This window comes from Papio anubis, chromosome 5 (genome assembly GCF_008728515.1).
Source record: "Papio anubis isolate 15944 chromosome 5, Panubis1.0, whole genome shotgun sequence".
Lineage (NCBI taxonomy): Eukaryota > Metazoa > Chordata > Mammalia > Primates > Cercopithecidae > Papio > Papio anubis.
In genome coordinates this window covers 70,951,686-70,966,157 of record NC_044980.1, presented here as the reverse complement: position 1 = coordinate 70,966,157, position 14,472 = coordinate 70,951,686, and the positions used below count along the sequence as shown (strand labels likewise).

General features: G+C 35.3%; 1 protein-coding gene across 4 annotated transcripts in view; it reads left to right on the top strand.

Moving 5' to 3' along the window:
* AP3B1 (adaptor related protein complex 3 subunit beta 1) overlaps positions 1–12,511 on the top strand; it is a 301,940-nt gene extending 289,429 nt beyond the window's left edge. For 3 of the 4 annotated variants that reach the window (XR_001903494.2, XM_003899849.4, XM_021939489.1), the window contains one exon: positions 11,781–12,511. Coding sequence is in view for 3 of the 4 variants with exons in the window: in XM_003899849.4 (XP_003899898.3) it covers positions 11,781–11,934 (154 nt within the window). In the remaining variant the exon portion in view is untranslated. Of the gene's footprint in view, positions 1–11,346; positions 11,383–11,780 lie in introns of all 4 variants that reach the window. The other variant, XM_009208653.4, reaches the window with a different exon arrangement.
* Positions 12,512–14,472: the final 1,961 nt, after the last annotated feature.

Below are 14,472 nucleotides of genomic sequence, written 5' to 3'. Positions count from 1 at the left end.
AATGGTTGAGAGTTTATCTTATTTCACTAGATTCAGTAGATGTCCAGGAAGAACTATTCTATAAAGCAATATAGTTGGACTTTTTTAATTGAAAGGGAGGAAGTTTGGGTACTACATACAGATTTCCTTTTTATAGCCATCCCCTAAGACTGCTTCCAGTAAATAAAGCGCTGCTAGATGACCAACATGGGGGTAAATACAGCTTCTGTTTCTTAGACCAGTAATATTTTCCATCACCAGGCATCTGAAATATGAAATCCAAGGTATTTGTCCTGAAAGGCAGCAGAAAATGTGATTAATGTTTGCCCTCTTGTATTTTTATGAATGCCCGTGGCTTTAAATGAATGTAAAGATAAAAATAATTATCTCTTACCCATTTGGTGATTGCATAGTCCTGTGTGAGCTTAAGGGAATTTGTTGTAAAATTCCCTTGGCAATTTTACATACTTGGCAGACATACTTCTGCCATTAAAAATACCTACGCACTGTATATTTAGTGTGCCCTTTCTTATATAATTACGAACCATGGAAAACAAATTTAGCATCAAAGGGAAGGCCCGCGGACCTTAAAAACCATTTTTTTTAGTTAGCACAGGAGTAAGAGAGGCCCCATATGAAAAATGCTACAGGTGATTTGGGTTTTAGACCTAACTCTGCCACTAATTGTCTTGGTCATCTTGGGGAAGTTGTAACTTCTTACGCGCTTTACATTCCTCATGTGTTTGGAAATGGGTGGCAGGAAAAAAAGTTGGGGAGGACTGAAATGAAATTCTGTGATAGCTATGAAAGAACATTAGATTTGACTTCAGAAGAGCTGATCTGCCATTACTGTATTCATAGTTGCCTGACTTCACTGAACTGATCACAGCAGAATAAAAACTGCATGTACTAGTTTAAAAATAGATTTACCTTGTACTGTTTTTTTAAACGAACATAGGGTTCTTAAGTTGCTCAAGAGGTCTCCTGCTTTCGTTTCTTTTAGGGTAGTGATAAAATAAGAAAATGGATGTAAGGCCATGATACAGACCATCACAAAAATACAACTTATTTATCAGTTAATGTTGTTCAATAGGGAAAAGAGTAAACAAAAGCCTTTTCAGTGCAAATAAGTATTTTGATTTTGAGTTTTCCTGTTTTAATTTTATTCTGCTTTAAATACTTCTTTTCACTTTCCTAGGTAATTTTCTCTAACAGAAACTGTTTTGTTTTATTTATGGGTCCTTGGAATTATTGAATTTACTAAAACACCTAAATGCCGTATTATCAACTATAACTTCTTCAGTATGAAATTTTACCTGAAACACCTAGTATCCAGCAATACTGCAGTCTTGTTTTAATATGTTCTTTTGTAATGTACAAAAAGATATAGAGTAGCCACTGTTTATCTTGGAACACTAGTTTTGTTTTGTGTATAGGTTGTTTTGGGTTGTCTTTTTGTTTGTTTGTTTAACTTTTCTGAAAGCAATGGCAGCTGTCTAGATTTTTGTTTCTTAGAAGAAAAAATGTCAAGGCTGGGCAAGGTGGCTTACATCTGTCATCCCAGTACTTTGGGAGGCCAAGGTGGGCAGATCTCTTGAGCCCAGGAGTTCAAGACCAGCCTGGGCAACATAGGGAGACCCTGTCTATACAAAAAATATAAAATTTAGTCCGGCATGGTGGCACATGCCTCTGGTCCCAGTTACTTGGGAAGCTGAGGTGGGAGGGTCACCTGAGCCCATGGAGGTCAAGGCTGTAGTGAGCTGTGATCACACCATTGCACTCCAGCCTGGGTGACAGAGTGAGACCCTGTCTCAAAAAAAGAGAAAGGAAAGAAGAAGAAAAGTGAAGTTACAAAGCCACATAAAATGAAAGCTATCTTCCTATTGGGAGATAGACTTAAAGGGACCCTTAGCACAGTTGTATAATTCTTATTAAAGATAGTTTGCCAGTAACTTGTCTTGCTGGTTTGGAACGTAATACCTGTAATACCTGCTCAAATGATTTAAATTAAAATTACAGTCAATTCTCAATTGTCCATGCTAATGCAGAGGAGACACACAACTAAGAACCATTTATATTTGACTTTGGAATGCAGAGATTGAACCCAAACTTAATGTTCGTGTTCCTCATACTCATCCACAGTGTCTTGAGGCTTTTCTGTTCTAGCCCCATCATCAGTGGCCTGGTGTTTGGCTCTGTAACCTGGGGGAGGGCCCAAGTTACTACAGAGTCAAAAGTCAATAAAATACCTGTAAATACTTAAGAATAGGCTGTGCTGTCTTAACTTGCTTCTCAAGTCCCACCATACTGAATTGAAAAATATTTCATATTTGCTTTTATAGCTAAAGTATGGCTGTAATAATGTTCTAAATTTTAGAAAGCTTCCAGGTGACAAACACGTAAAGTTATTTGTATTTTTTATACAGAAATTGACATAAATTATTATCTTGTGTATGTAACACTTTTTCTCATTCTTTTTGCTAATAGCAATTAAAACAAAAATAAACAATTGTTAATAAAACTGTACTTTTGTACAGTTTTTTTTTGCTTTTCTTAATTTCATTTAAAATGAAATAGGAATTAGTGTTTACATTATAATAATCTAAATTAACTGTTTACCACTTTATTGAAATAAATGTTTTTAACTAAAGTGTTCCATATTATATTACCCTGTGGAATTAATATGTTTCTATATCTAAGTTTATGTATTGTTTAATTGCTAATGATAAAATTGAAATCCCTATGAGATTTTGAATGATTCCCTTATTCTTTTGTGATAGTTATGTTTTTGAGTTTATGAAGAGTAGGACCAAAGCCACTCTAATATTTATTAATGGTAATCAGTTTAGGATTATTTTTAAAAACGCCAAGTGTGAAAAGCATTTTTACTACTAGTATTTTAAGAGATTAAAATTTCCAGTATGTTAAGTTACTCTTGGCTGGTTTTACGTTCTATTTAATTTTTCAGGATCTTTTCTTTCTGAGAGGACTTTTAATAAGAATTAGTGTATTCATTCTAACCCTTTAATGAATAGAGTTTCCATTGCCTAATTTTGGAATACTTTATTTCTACTGCTCTTCAAATTTTATACATTTTTACATTAAATGCCAGGTAAAGAAATACTTAGTGTAAGAATTATCTAAGGAAAAGTGAACCTTTTTATTAATGTGTAGAAGTATGTAATGGTATAAAGTACAAATTTTAATTGAAGACTTAATAGAAAATGACTCTTAACACAGCAACAGAAAATGGCCCTCATTAAGAAAAAGCCAATTAAATGAGCACAGGTTTTATGAAATTCACTTCAAAAACCAGAAACATTTTTTATTTCATTAACACTTTTAAAGATCAATTGAGAAAGCAGATCCACTATTAGATTATATGATTTTTAGTTGTAATTTTCTAAATGAGTGAGAGGATCAGAGCCAAACAGTATACTATTGAGAGACTCAACTTTATCTTCATTTCTGTTGTACTTACTTGAAAAACTTGCTCTTTGAGAACAAAATCATCTTATTGAGATATACAGAGTGGCCGGGCATGGTGGCCCACGCCCATAATCCCAGCACTTTGGGAGGCCAAGGCAGGCGGATCACTTGAGGTCAGGAGTTCAAGACCAGCCTGCCAACATGGTGAAACCCCGTCTCTACTAAAAATACAAAAAAAATTAGCCAGGCGTGGTGGCAGGCACCTGTAATCCCAGCTACTCGGGAGGCTGAGACAGGGGAATTGCTTGAACCCAAGAGGTAGAGGTTGCAGTCAGCCAAGATGGCACCACTGTACTCCATCCTGGGCAACAGAGGGAGACTCCACCTCAAAAAAAAAAAAAAAAAAAAAGATACAGAGTTATGGTCATTGTGTCAATCTGCTGTTTTCCAAATTACTGTTAATGCATGATAAGGAGTATTACAAAAATGAGAATTTCCATCATCATCAAAAAGCACTTCTTAAATATATAGCTGAATATCTTCATTTCCTGTGTAAGATATTCAAATTTATTTTAATGAGATATACTATACATGGTGAAGGTCTTAATGCATATTACTTAAGACAATACTAGTAAACGAATACATAAATAAAGTGTATCCCAAAGGCAAAATGGACAGTATTAAACCAGTAGATGAATGGACTGCAAAGGGGAAGGGGCAAGACCTCATGTGTTCGAAGGTAGGAGATTAGAGGCGTTAGTTGTGGGGATCCCAGTTCATTCAGGGCCAGGAAAACTTTCTTGTGATTCTCTGTGAAATATCCAGAAAGGGTTTAGGAAGGAGGTTTGTGTTCAACGTCGTGGAAACTGAGGTGCCTTGCTTTGATTACATTGCATGTCCTCTGGTAACAGCACTAAGGAGTAAGTGCAGTGGCCAAAAAGCAGAAAACGAAAAACCTGTCGCTCCGAAATCGCTAAGGTTTTTCTGTACCACAAAATCGTGTGAGTTTGTGTAAAACTCAGATTTCTGGAACCCACCCCAAAAACTCAGCTTCGGTAAATCTGAGACAGAGCCCAGGAATCTCTATTTTAGGCAGCACTCCAAGTGGTTAGAAGGCAAATATTCCAAAGTCCGCAGTTTGAGGCTGCCCTGAATTATCAAGCTGTATTGCCACATGACACATTTCAAAATACTTTTTCCTAGGTTTATATGTTTTCTTTTTTCCCGATTAGTCAGTAAGGGATGCCAGTAGATGAGATGTTTGGTTTAATTTTTCTTACACATATCCCAGAGTGCTCCGGCAAGATAGTGTATTGTCCATTCCGGGAGTACATTAGAGCCGTGTCTATAAAACAGTCTTAGACCATAACTGTGTATGTCTTTCAGCAGTCTCAGCCATCTCACATTTTCACCCGTAGTCAGAAATCCTGATGTTTGCATACAATAATGTTGTTGAAAAGGTTGTCACACTTACCTACTCATTTTGTCCTTTCATGAACCACAAATTAACCCTCTGAGGAGAAAATGTGATATTTGATTGAAGACAGAACGCCCTGTCTCTGCCATGATTCTATTTTAGTTCTTACCTTATTATTCAGTAAGATTCTGGAGCAACTTTCATTATTAACTTGTATTCACTACTGATATTCCTTCCCCACTTCCTCACCCCCCGCCCCGTATATCTTAATTAGCAATTTGGATTTTGTTTATCCTGTCACTTTTTAAATTTGCAAGCTTTTACCTATGCAACTTGTGGATAATTACAATCTTAGTCAAATAAATGTTGTTTTACTATTGTCACTAGGTCCTTAACTATTAGGAAAGTCTGGTGCTGTGAGTGGAACAGTGTATCCATTGGCAACCAGGCAGTCAACTTTTTAATTTATCAACACACATGAAGACAGTTTATTTCAAGTTTAAAACAAAAGTCTTATTATTTAATTCAAGTACAGGTAAAGAACAACTTGTTTCATTTCTTTTTTTTTTTTTTTCTTTTAAGACAGGGTCTCACTCTGTTCCCCCGGCTGGAGTGCAGTGGCACAGTTATAGCTCACTGCAACCTTGAACTGGGCTCAGGCAATCATCCTGCCTCAGCCTCCTGAGTAGTTATTACTACAAGTGCCTGCTACCATGCCCAGCTAATTTTTTTTTTTTTTTGTAGAGACAGGGTGTCCCTATGTTGCCCAGGCTGGTCTTGAACTGCCGGGCTCAAGCAATCCTCCCGCTTTGGTTTCCCAAAGTGTTGGGATTACAGGCATGCACCACCATGCCTGGCCAACTTGTTTCATTTCTAGGCCTTAAACTCACCCAGTTAATCACCGTTATTACATACCTGTTTAAAGGTTGTTAATAGGGGAAATACTGGTACACATTAGTTTTGGTATCTTAAAAAGATCTATAATGTGTAACTCCTTCACTTAGTATTTTTTTGGAGACCTTTGTGACAGATTTTGCTAGTGCTAGGATTGCAAACACAAATGGCAAAGACACTTTTTGATGGGGTCTCTAATATTTCCCTTTCTCTATTCTTAGGTTTATTAACTTTTGAGTTACTGTTTTTGTTTGTTAGTTATTTTCTTCTCTCGTACTAACTATATGGGATTTAAATTCTGGGTAATTTTGGAGAATTTATAATTCTCCAAAGAATTTTTGCTTTTCAAATAACATTGGATGCCTTGTTGCCCTAATTTTATAAGTCCTGATACTACTGTCAACCTTCTTCATTGTATAAACAGAAACAAAATTTTGTATAAACAGTTTTAAGTATAAAACTATCAGGCTTAGGTCTTTTCTACCATATGACAAATTTTGAGTCTCAAACAGGACTGAAGATTTGTAGAACCTCTTTAAATCATCAAAACAGTTCTTTCTCAGGTTGGTGGCTGTCCACTAGAGGACAGCACTGCTTTTTATCTGACTGCTTTGAACTCTGCAGACCCTAAGTATCATTTCATTGACAAACAAATGCGGACCTCAGTTAATTTTCACACAGAAAGCATATTTGGATATTTCGGAAGTAACCAAACTGCACGGCTGAATTTTACTTTAAAACATTCTCTAAGTTCTATTTAAGTTCACCATTTAATGTCCTCTAATGCAACCATTTTACTAATAGGAATCTATAACTGTTTCATGTAAAAATGAAAGAAAGGTATTCTTGATGGTTTTCCTCCTGGGTTGACAATTTTGTAAGGAATCAAAGAGAATGGGGTAAGAATGTATTTGTTTTACTATTAGTTTTCTCTTGTTAACCCCATCTCACCCCACCCCAACCAGACAAACCAGAAATGCTCTGAAATAACTGGAATGTTTTATGTCTTCTTTAAGCAAGGACACTTAGATTTTTTAGCTTTCCTGTATAAAGAAAGAGAATGCATCATTGGCCTGATAGCGTGGGGAATAATTTTTTATACCATCTCTGAAGATTAGAGTAGAAACTAGAGTCCTAAATTATGGTGATTGTTTATTTTTTATTTTAACTTTTCTCATTTGAACGTTAGAGGAAAATACTACAATATTGTTAGGTGATTTTTTAAATAATTGGGAAAAATACATTGCTTTGTGTAAATTCTCTAAACCTAAATCATGTGTAAATGCTTTTTTTGTCCCTCACTATTAATTCAATAGTGTAATGGTTTAACTTTAAAATGCAATTTTATAGTCAACAAAATAGAATTTTTTACAACTTACAAAGTCTCTGCCTGCTTAAAATGTTCTACTATATTAACTCAAGGTAATAAAGATTTATAATTTTAAATCCTTTGGCAGATAGCGCTCCAAATCACTATTCTTTGGTATTGATGTTTAGGAGGCTTATTCAAACCAGTATTTCTTACATGTAATGATTGTGCGACTTCATTACACATTTGTCAACTTTGGACTAATTATTTTTATACAGCTAGGGCAGGGCACTGCATCTTGTGATCGTCTTTCTTACTAATAGGATTCTGTCTGCTTCAGCAGGCAGTAATTGAAGGCTTCATGTACGGAGTACAAAAAAAAAAAGTTTTAGCCTGAGTGGGTCATTGTCACAGCTTCTGGTAACCAGTAGAACAGAAAGCACAAGAAAATTGAACTCAGAATAGAAATAGAAAAATCAGAAACCAGGAAGACTATCCAAGAGAAGAAAAAGCATGTCTTAGAGCTGTTGCATTAAGTATAGCAAATCTGATTCTGTGTAAAAAATGTTATGTTTGTGACTACCCTGGAGACTGATGCAGCCTCTCAGATAAATATTTTTAAATTCATTTTGTACTGTTAATTTTAATTGTTAGAACAATTGAGTTGTAGGATTTCTTTTCCTTCTAACAAAGAACATTTATGATTTATAGCCAGTTTGTCACAAATCTTAAAAAGTATAGTTTAAGTACATGGGGAATAAATCTGTGTATTATAGATATTAGATTTTTTTCAAATTTGTTGTTGATATTTGGTCCGTTTTTATAATTCCGACTATAGTTAAGACAAAATAACTTTTTAAGAAGAGTGAAACATTTTTTTAATTTAGCTTTGACAACCAGCTTATTCTGTCTTTTTTGTAAATCTTAAGAATTCTTTCTTATAGGCTTCAAAGATTAAATGTCAATTGCTGGAGATAATAGACAAAGAGACATTTAATAAGATGAAATACAGATATAGCCAAACAGTTTTACCTTCTCAGTTGGTGATTACAAACAGCAAGTGGTTGGTGGTATAATCAAATGAAAACTATCTAGGTGGTATCCTTTTAATAACATGGAGCCCGTCATACATAGGCAATACATCTTTAACTGACATCCCACGTATTTGTTCTCATTTGTGGTGTTACTGCTTTTCGAGGTTGATTGGTCTCCCTGTAGTCCCTCCCTGTGTTACAGCTCCATTCAAAAAGGCTTTGTATTTTTCACTGCTGGTGTCTCTTGAGGGAGAGGAGAGTAGGGGATATTTAAAATGTTTTAAATATTTAAAGGCAGATATTTAAAATATGATGAGGAATCAAGTCAGCATGCTTTGAATAACACACTGCAAAGTCAAGTAAACAATTTTTGAAGAGAGGACTCTTCCTTCTTAATGTTTTTGGAACAATAATAGATTGTGTGCATATTAGGTAAATAGGAAAAGCTTTGTTGACTGATAAAAACAAATTATTAAGGGTGCATTTTTGTATATATGAAGAGAATTTGTGTGACTTGAAATCAGAATGCTTAGGTTCAAATTTCTGCTCAACCAGAAATTTGGTGTGTGGCCCTGAGGAAGTTCTTCAACATCTGTGGGCCTCACTTCCCTCATCTATAAAGTGACCTGCCTCATAGGATTAAATGAAATAATTCCAGTGAAGCACTTAGAACCCACTGCCAGAACACAGTGCTTAACAAATGATAGCTGCTATCATCATTATAGCAATCAAAAATTTCTCATGCCTTTTGAAAAAATTTTGTCACAGTGTGATCTTAGTTCAAGGCCAAATACAGAGGTTCTGATGTCAGCCATTAAGTTTAGTATATAAATATCTGACCCATCCTGACTTTATAATCAATGTTTCTGACATCCCAAAGCTAGCTATTTATTACTTATTAATTAGTACTCTTTCCATAACTATTTTTTGCATGTTTGTTAAAGTATAGCCTGTGCAGGAGTTAAATGATGAATAAATCTGGGGTGGTGGTTTTTGCCTTCCGAGGGCCAAAACAAACCAATTTTGATCATGCTGTGTTCCAATTAACTATATCCTTTCTGAACTGTGAAATGACAATGTCAGAACATCTGATCTTCTACTCTTCTGCTTTAAAACATTGCTTCCACCATTTGTGCCCACGAGAACATAGAGACCTAGTTAATAAAGGCAGTAGCTTTTATACCAGCTAGCAGATTCTGTTGCTAGGATGATTTGCTTAGCGTGTTTCCACTGCAGTGTAAGCAAATGCCTCTTTTCTTTCATACCCCTATTCTGTATAGTACTGAGAATTTTGTGGCAACAGGATTTCAAAAACATGTCCAAGATACTAATTCTAATCTCTGTCAACACACTGACACCAAAATTGACATTTGTCTCTGCCAACTTTATATTAATTGTAACATTAACTCTAAGTTTTTTAATAGAAAAGAGATAAAATGTGCCTTGGGGCTGTGCAACCCTGAAATTCAAACAACAGTGCTTTTGTGTTCCTATTCAGGCATAATCTCCTTCTCTATGGTCCCAAGGCACAAGTGTTAAGTAAATAAAGGGACTAATAAGACTATTGTTTACATAATTATAACCCTGCCAGAAATAGGACCTCTGTTGAAATATTTGTTGAGTGAATTACACATGTGATGACCAAATCTGTGGGAAAAGTTGCATAAATGAATGGGGAAATAGAGCCACCTCATATCCTTTGGTGACTTGGTTTAACAGGAATATAGAAACAGCATTCTCCTATGAAGCAGAAGAGCCTGAAAAATGTAGACAAAAGAAATGCATAAACCTGTGAGGAGCCTTAGAAAAGAGAGATCATTTTGGGGCTGGTGATCTTTATGTTCTCTCAAAGATGAAATTGAGGTACCTAGTTCATAATCTCCCATGTGTACATCTGAAAAGCAGATGGATGTGTGTGTTAAGAGGTTTATAAAAACCTCTTTAAAAACATTGGTACAATTTATATTCCTAAACTGGTTACTTACAATTGCTTCTCTCAGTAGGAACACTGCTCTGTCAGATCCCTTGGAAGTTTTCAGCATGCTTGTAGAGTTCACAAATAAATGACTAGGAAGATTTTCTAACATATTTTATTGATAGCCCATTAGCTCACATTTTAAAACGCAATTTAAAGTGTTTATAATATTTGAAATTTAGTAAAATTAACATATCTGTTTTGGTTTTGATACATTATTCTAATTATTGTTGGAAAACCTAGTTCTTGATTTTATTTGTCCAAAAATGGCTTGTTTGTTTTCAAAAAAATCAATGTGTTATGAGATCTTGATGTTATTTTTTTTAAAACCCAAAAAAGAAATTACTTTTCATTTAAAGAGAATCTGCTTCCTGCTTAAGTGGCTAATATTTTAATTAAGTCAGGAGTGAAGTTTTTCTGAGTGTCTCCTGATAAACTCCCTCTTTTATGTTGATGGTAATTAAACAGATCCCTGTGGACACCGTGGGCTCTGTGCAAGGCCCATGCTAATTGTCAGACATGAGACACTGACCAGTTGGTTTGCTCTTGAATAGTCCGCAGCGTCCTGTTAGCGCGGCAGTTTTATTTTTATGTATTGTGAGCTGTTGTCAGGGCTAACTGGGTGCCATTGTGGCTGAAGATGTTGCGCAAATTGAGGCAGATGGCTCAGATTCAGACACGTGTCATATAGAAAGGGGCAAGGGGATTGGCCCTGCAAAGTGGGGTCACAGCAGGTCACAGACCCGCTCTACACTTGTTAGTGTTTTCAAAAGCTCATGTGCAGCAACTTTGTTTTTCTCCAGTCATCCCTGCAATCAAACCCCCTCCCCCAGAAAGTGTGTGGAACATGCTCCATGTGGAAAATGGAGGCTTGGGAGGTTCCTGTTCTCTTCCTTCACGACCCTGAGGCTCAACTGTGCATGCAGAATGAATTAGCAGGATTGACAGAAGTTCGTTGTGCCTGCAACGGCTTTTCAGTCAATTGCAGTGCTTAAAAGGCTAGTTTTGCTTTTAATTCCATGTAATCAGTAGGTTCTTCATGTCTTGGAATTTAGAAGGAGAGCATGAGACCTCAAGTTTCCTCTATTACACTCTAAAGCAAAAAGAAAAATCTAATGTTCTAAACATTTTAAAACAAAGAAAAAGGGAAGCGTGAGGTTGCACTTAGCTGTCACGTGATTTTGTTTCATGTCATCATTAACATTACAGATTTAATTTGAATATTTTTACATGAGTGAATTCAGTGGAACTTAGTAAGAATTTTATAATGTACATAAAATTATCTAACTTATTACATAATCATTTTCAGATGTGAGGAGTTAAATTTTGAAGCTCTTTGAGAAAGGTACCTTTTCTTAACACGTTTTAAAAATAAAAATACAATGGCTTATTTAAAATGGCTCTATGCATGGTGAAATGTTAAATACCAAGTGGATGAATGATTCTCAAATCTATTGGAGAATTATTCACTTGCATCTGTTGTTTAAACTAATAAGTAAAATAGACTTCCTTTTTCTGTTCTGTTTTAAATGTGCACTAAAATTACCTGCTTGTGGTTAGCATGGGCTGGACAGTTTATTGATTTTTCAGAAGAATGCTTGGCTTTGGGTTTTTGGCAGTAGGGAGCCTGCAGCAAATTATTTCATTTGACAAAAAAGAGTTATTTTAATCCTATTTGAATGTATGCTATCTCCTTTTCCCTCCCCATCTCATGATAAAAGGTCTCTCTTTTTTTTCTTCCAGGTTTGCAGCTAAAACTGTGCACAGTGGGTCATTGATGCTAGTCACAGTGGAACTGAAGGAAGGCTCTACAGCCCAGCTTATCATAAACACTGAGAAAACTGTGATTGGTTCTGTTCTGCTGCGGGAACTGAAGCCTGTCCTGTCTCAGGGGTAACCTGCTTACATCTGGACTTCAGAATCTGGCACACAACAAAAGTGCCTGGCATCCACTACTGCTGCCTTTCATTTGTAATAATGGCCCTTCCATCTGGCAGTGGGGGAAGAATACACTCTTGACATTCTTGTCTCCTGCTTTAGAATGCTAGTGTGTGTCTATCATGTATGCAATACTTTCCCCCTTTTCGCTTTGCTAACCAAAGAGCATATATTTTACTGTCAGTTATCTCAACTCTTGAATCCATGTGGCGTTTTCTCTGTCCTGCTGCTTCTTTTGGCCTCCTCGTCTTCCTTCTCTTTTTCGACAATGGTAGACATGAATGCGATATTTAAAGTTCATTGGAAATCATCTTCCCTTCAGCAGTAAGCAAAAATGAGCAATGAAATAGTCTAAATGGCCTCTCAGCTTGGTATGTGAAAATGAGATCACGTACTTTTTAAATCCAAATACAAAAAAGATGGTCTCTGCAAGATTTTGTTCTTTGAATTTCTTGATATTGTAATTGATTACTGATAACTGTCGTCATGAAGTGATCTCTCAATAATAAGATAAATAAACTAGCACATGAATCCTATTTGTCTTTGCATTTTTATTGAGAAACTATTAATAATCCTGAAGTTCATATGCTAAAGTTTTATTATTTTAAAGTGAGTATTTTGAGTGTTACATTATGCAGAGAAGCAATGTGGTTTAGTTAGTGAAAGAAAAACCACTTCCAAACCAAGTAAATTTTCTACTTATAGCATAGTTTACTCCAAGGGGAAAAAAAATTGGTGTACTTAATAACATAAACGAAAATCTTCATGTTGCAAAATAAACATCTCTTTCTAGGTAGTTTTGATCTATTAGTAGTAGATACCTGATTACGTGGCCTGCTGAATAAATTCTTTGAATCATTTTTCCTTATGCCCAACTTTGGAAACTAGCATAAACTTACAGAAATTTTTAAAACTAGTTATATGATCGACATATTAGCATCTTTCCCTAGAGTATTTATTTTATTTGCTAACTTAAGTTACTGTTTTTAAGGTTGTTCTATAATCACAGAACTTTTCTAATACTTTTGTACCCTTTAAAACCAGTTGAAATTTTACTTCCTTTTTGATGCAAGCTAATGGACTTTCAGGTAGTATAAGCTACTCATTTTGTATAGCGCCACATACATAATTATTTTTAAAAAGTAAAAAGGAAGTGACTATACACTGCTTGAAGCATTAAAAGGAAAGAATGGAATTTTCTTGGAACCTACATATTGAGAAGAACAAAACAGACTAGAAAAATTATTTAAATTTTCAATCTGGTGAGATGACAAGAGTAAACAAAATTGTTAAATTTTCCTGCTCCAGAAATACAGCCCTGAATCTCCGGGAAGAGAATGTACAGAAGTGCAACGTACAGAAGCCACCTGGACATTCTGTACCAATTCTGTACCATGTGTACGTTCTGTCCTGTTCTAATGTACAGAAGCCACGCGTTCCACTTCCCTCTGGAGCCTGGGCGCTGTGGTAACACACCCAAACGCCCCTCTGCAGTCGCAGGTCATTGGCATTTCCATATTAGCCTTATTGCTCAGAGCTTCATAACTTTGAATTTTAAGTCAATAACTTTTTGAAATGTTAGAATTTGACAGGTTTAATACCTGTTTTCTGAAGAAAAAAAAAATTTTTCCATGCTGTCTTCAGGCAGAGGGAAAGTGTATGTTGTGATTGAGAAGTCTTATTTTTCCTTACATCAGGGCACTCATCTTTAAAAGATAGGTCACACATTTGTATTTTTTTAAACTAAGGAAATTTCATTAGGACTTTACTTTTGGCTAAGTTATTTTTGGCTGCTAACTTTTGAAATTATGCTAAATCAATAATATAATGTAGTGTGAACCAGCAAACGGTATGTACCGATGGTTATGTGCACTACCAGCTGAAACCATTTTAACACTAGTAGCTTAATATCATTAAAATATTTTTCACGTAAAACAGAAAAATGACCAAAGCCCCAACCAAGTTAAAGGTTTGGGGTTTTTTTCTTTTGTGGTGTGGTGACTCAGAGTTCCTTGCCTCATAGTTCCTTTAACTTTATCATAATCCATGATTATCTTTAAATTGTTCCATTGAGTCGAGTTAGTCAATGTTGAATTCTTAATTCTAGCTATATTTTTTCATTTTAATGTTCACTTAATGGGACATTTTATGTACACCAATCTTGAAGAATGGCTCTCATAGTATATTTCAGACTAAGCCTCATTTTTGATATCACAATACATTTGCTTTATTTATTATAAGAAGAGTTTTTTATTCCAAAGAGACTGTAACAATGCATTTCTCAAAATACTGTATACTTCTCCTTCTCGATAACTATTTGCAACATATGAATAACTTTATAATAGCTTACAAAAAGTTTGCCCTTATAACCTGTGTTCCTGTTGTTAAGAATTTAGATGTTAGACAAGATAAGAATCCAGAATGACAGAAGATTTCAAAAACGGAAAAGTTGGACCAGCTAAAGGAAAACCTAAGATCTTTTCCCTGACTTATTTCC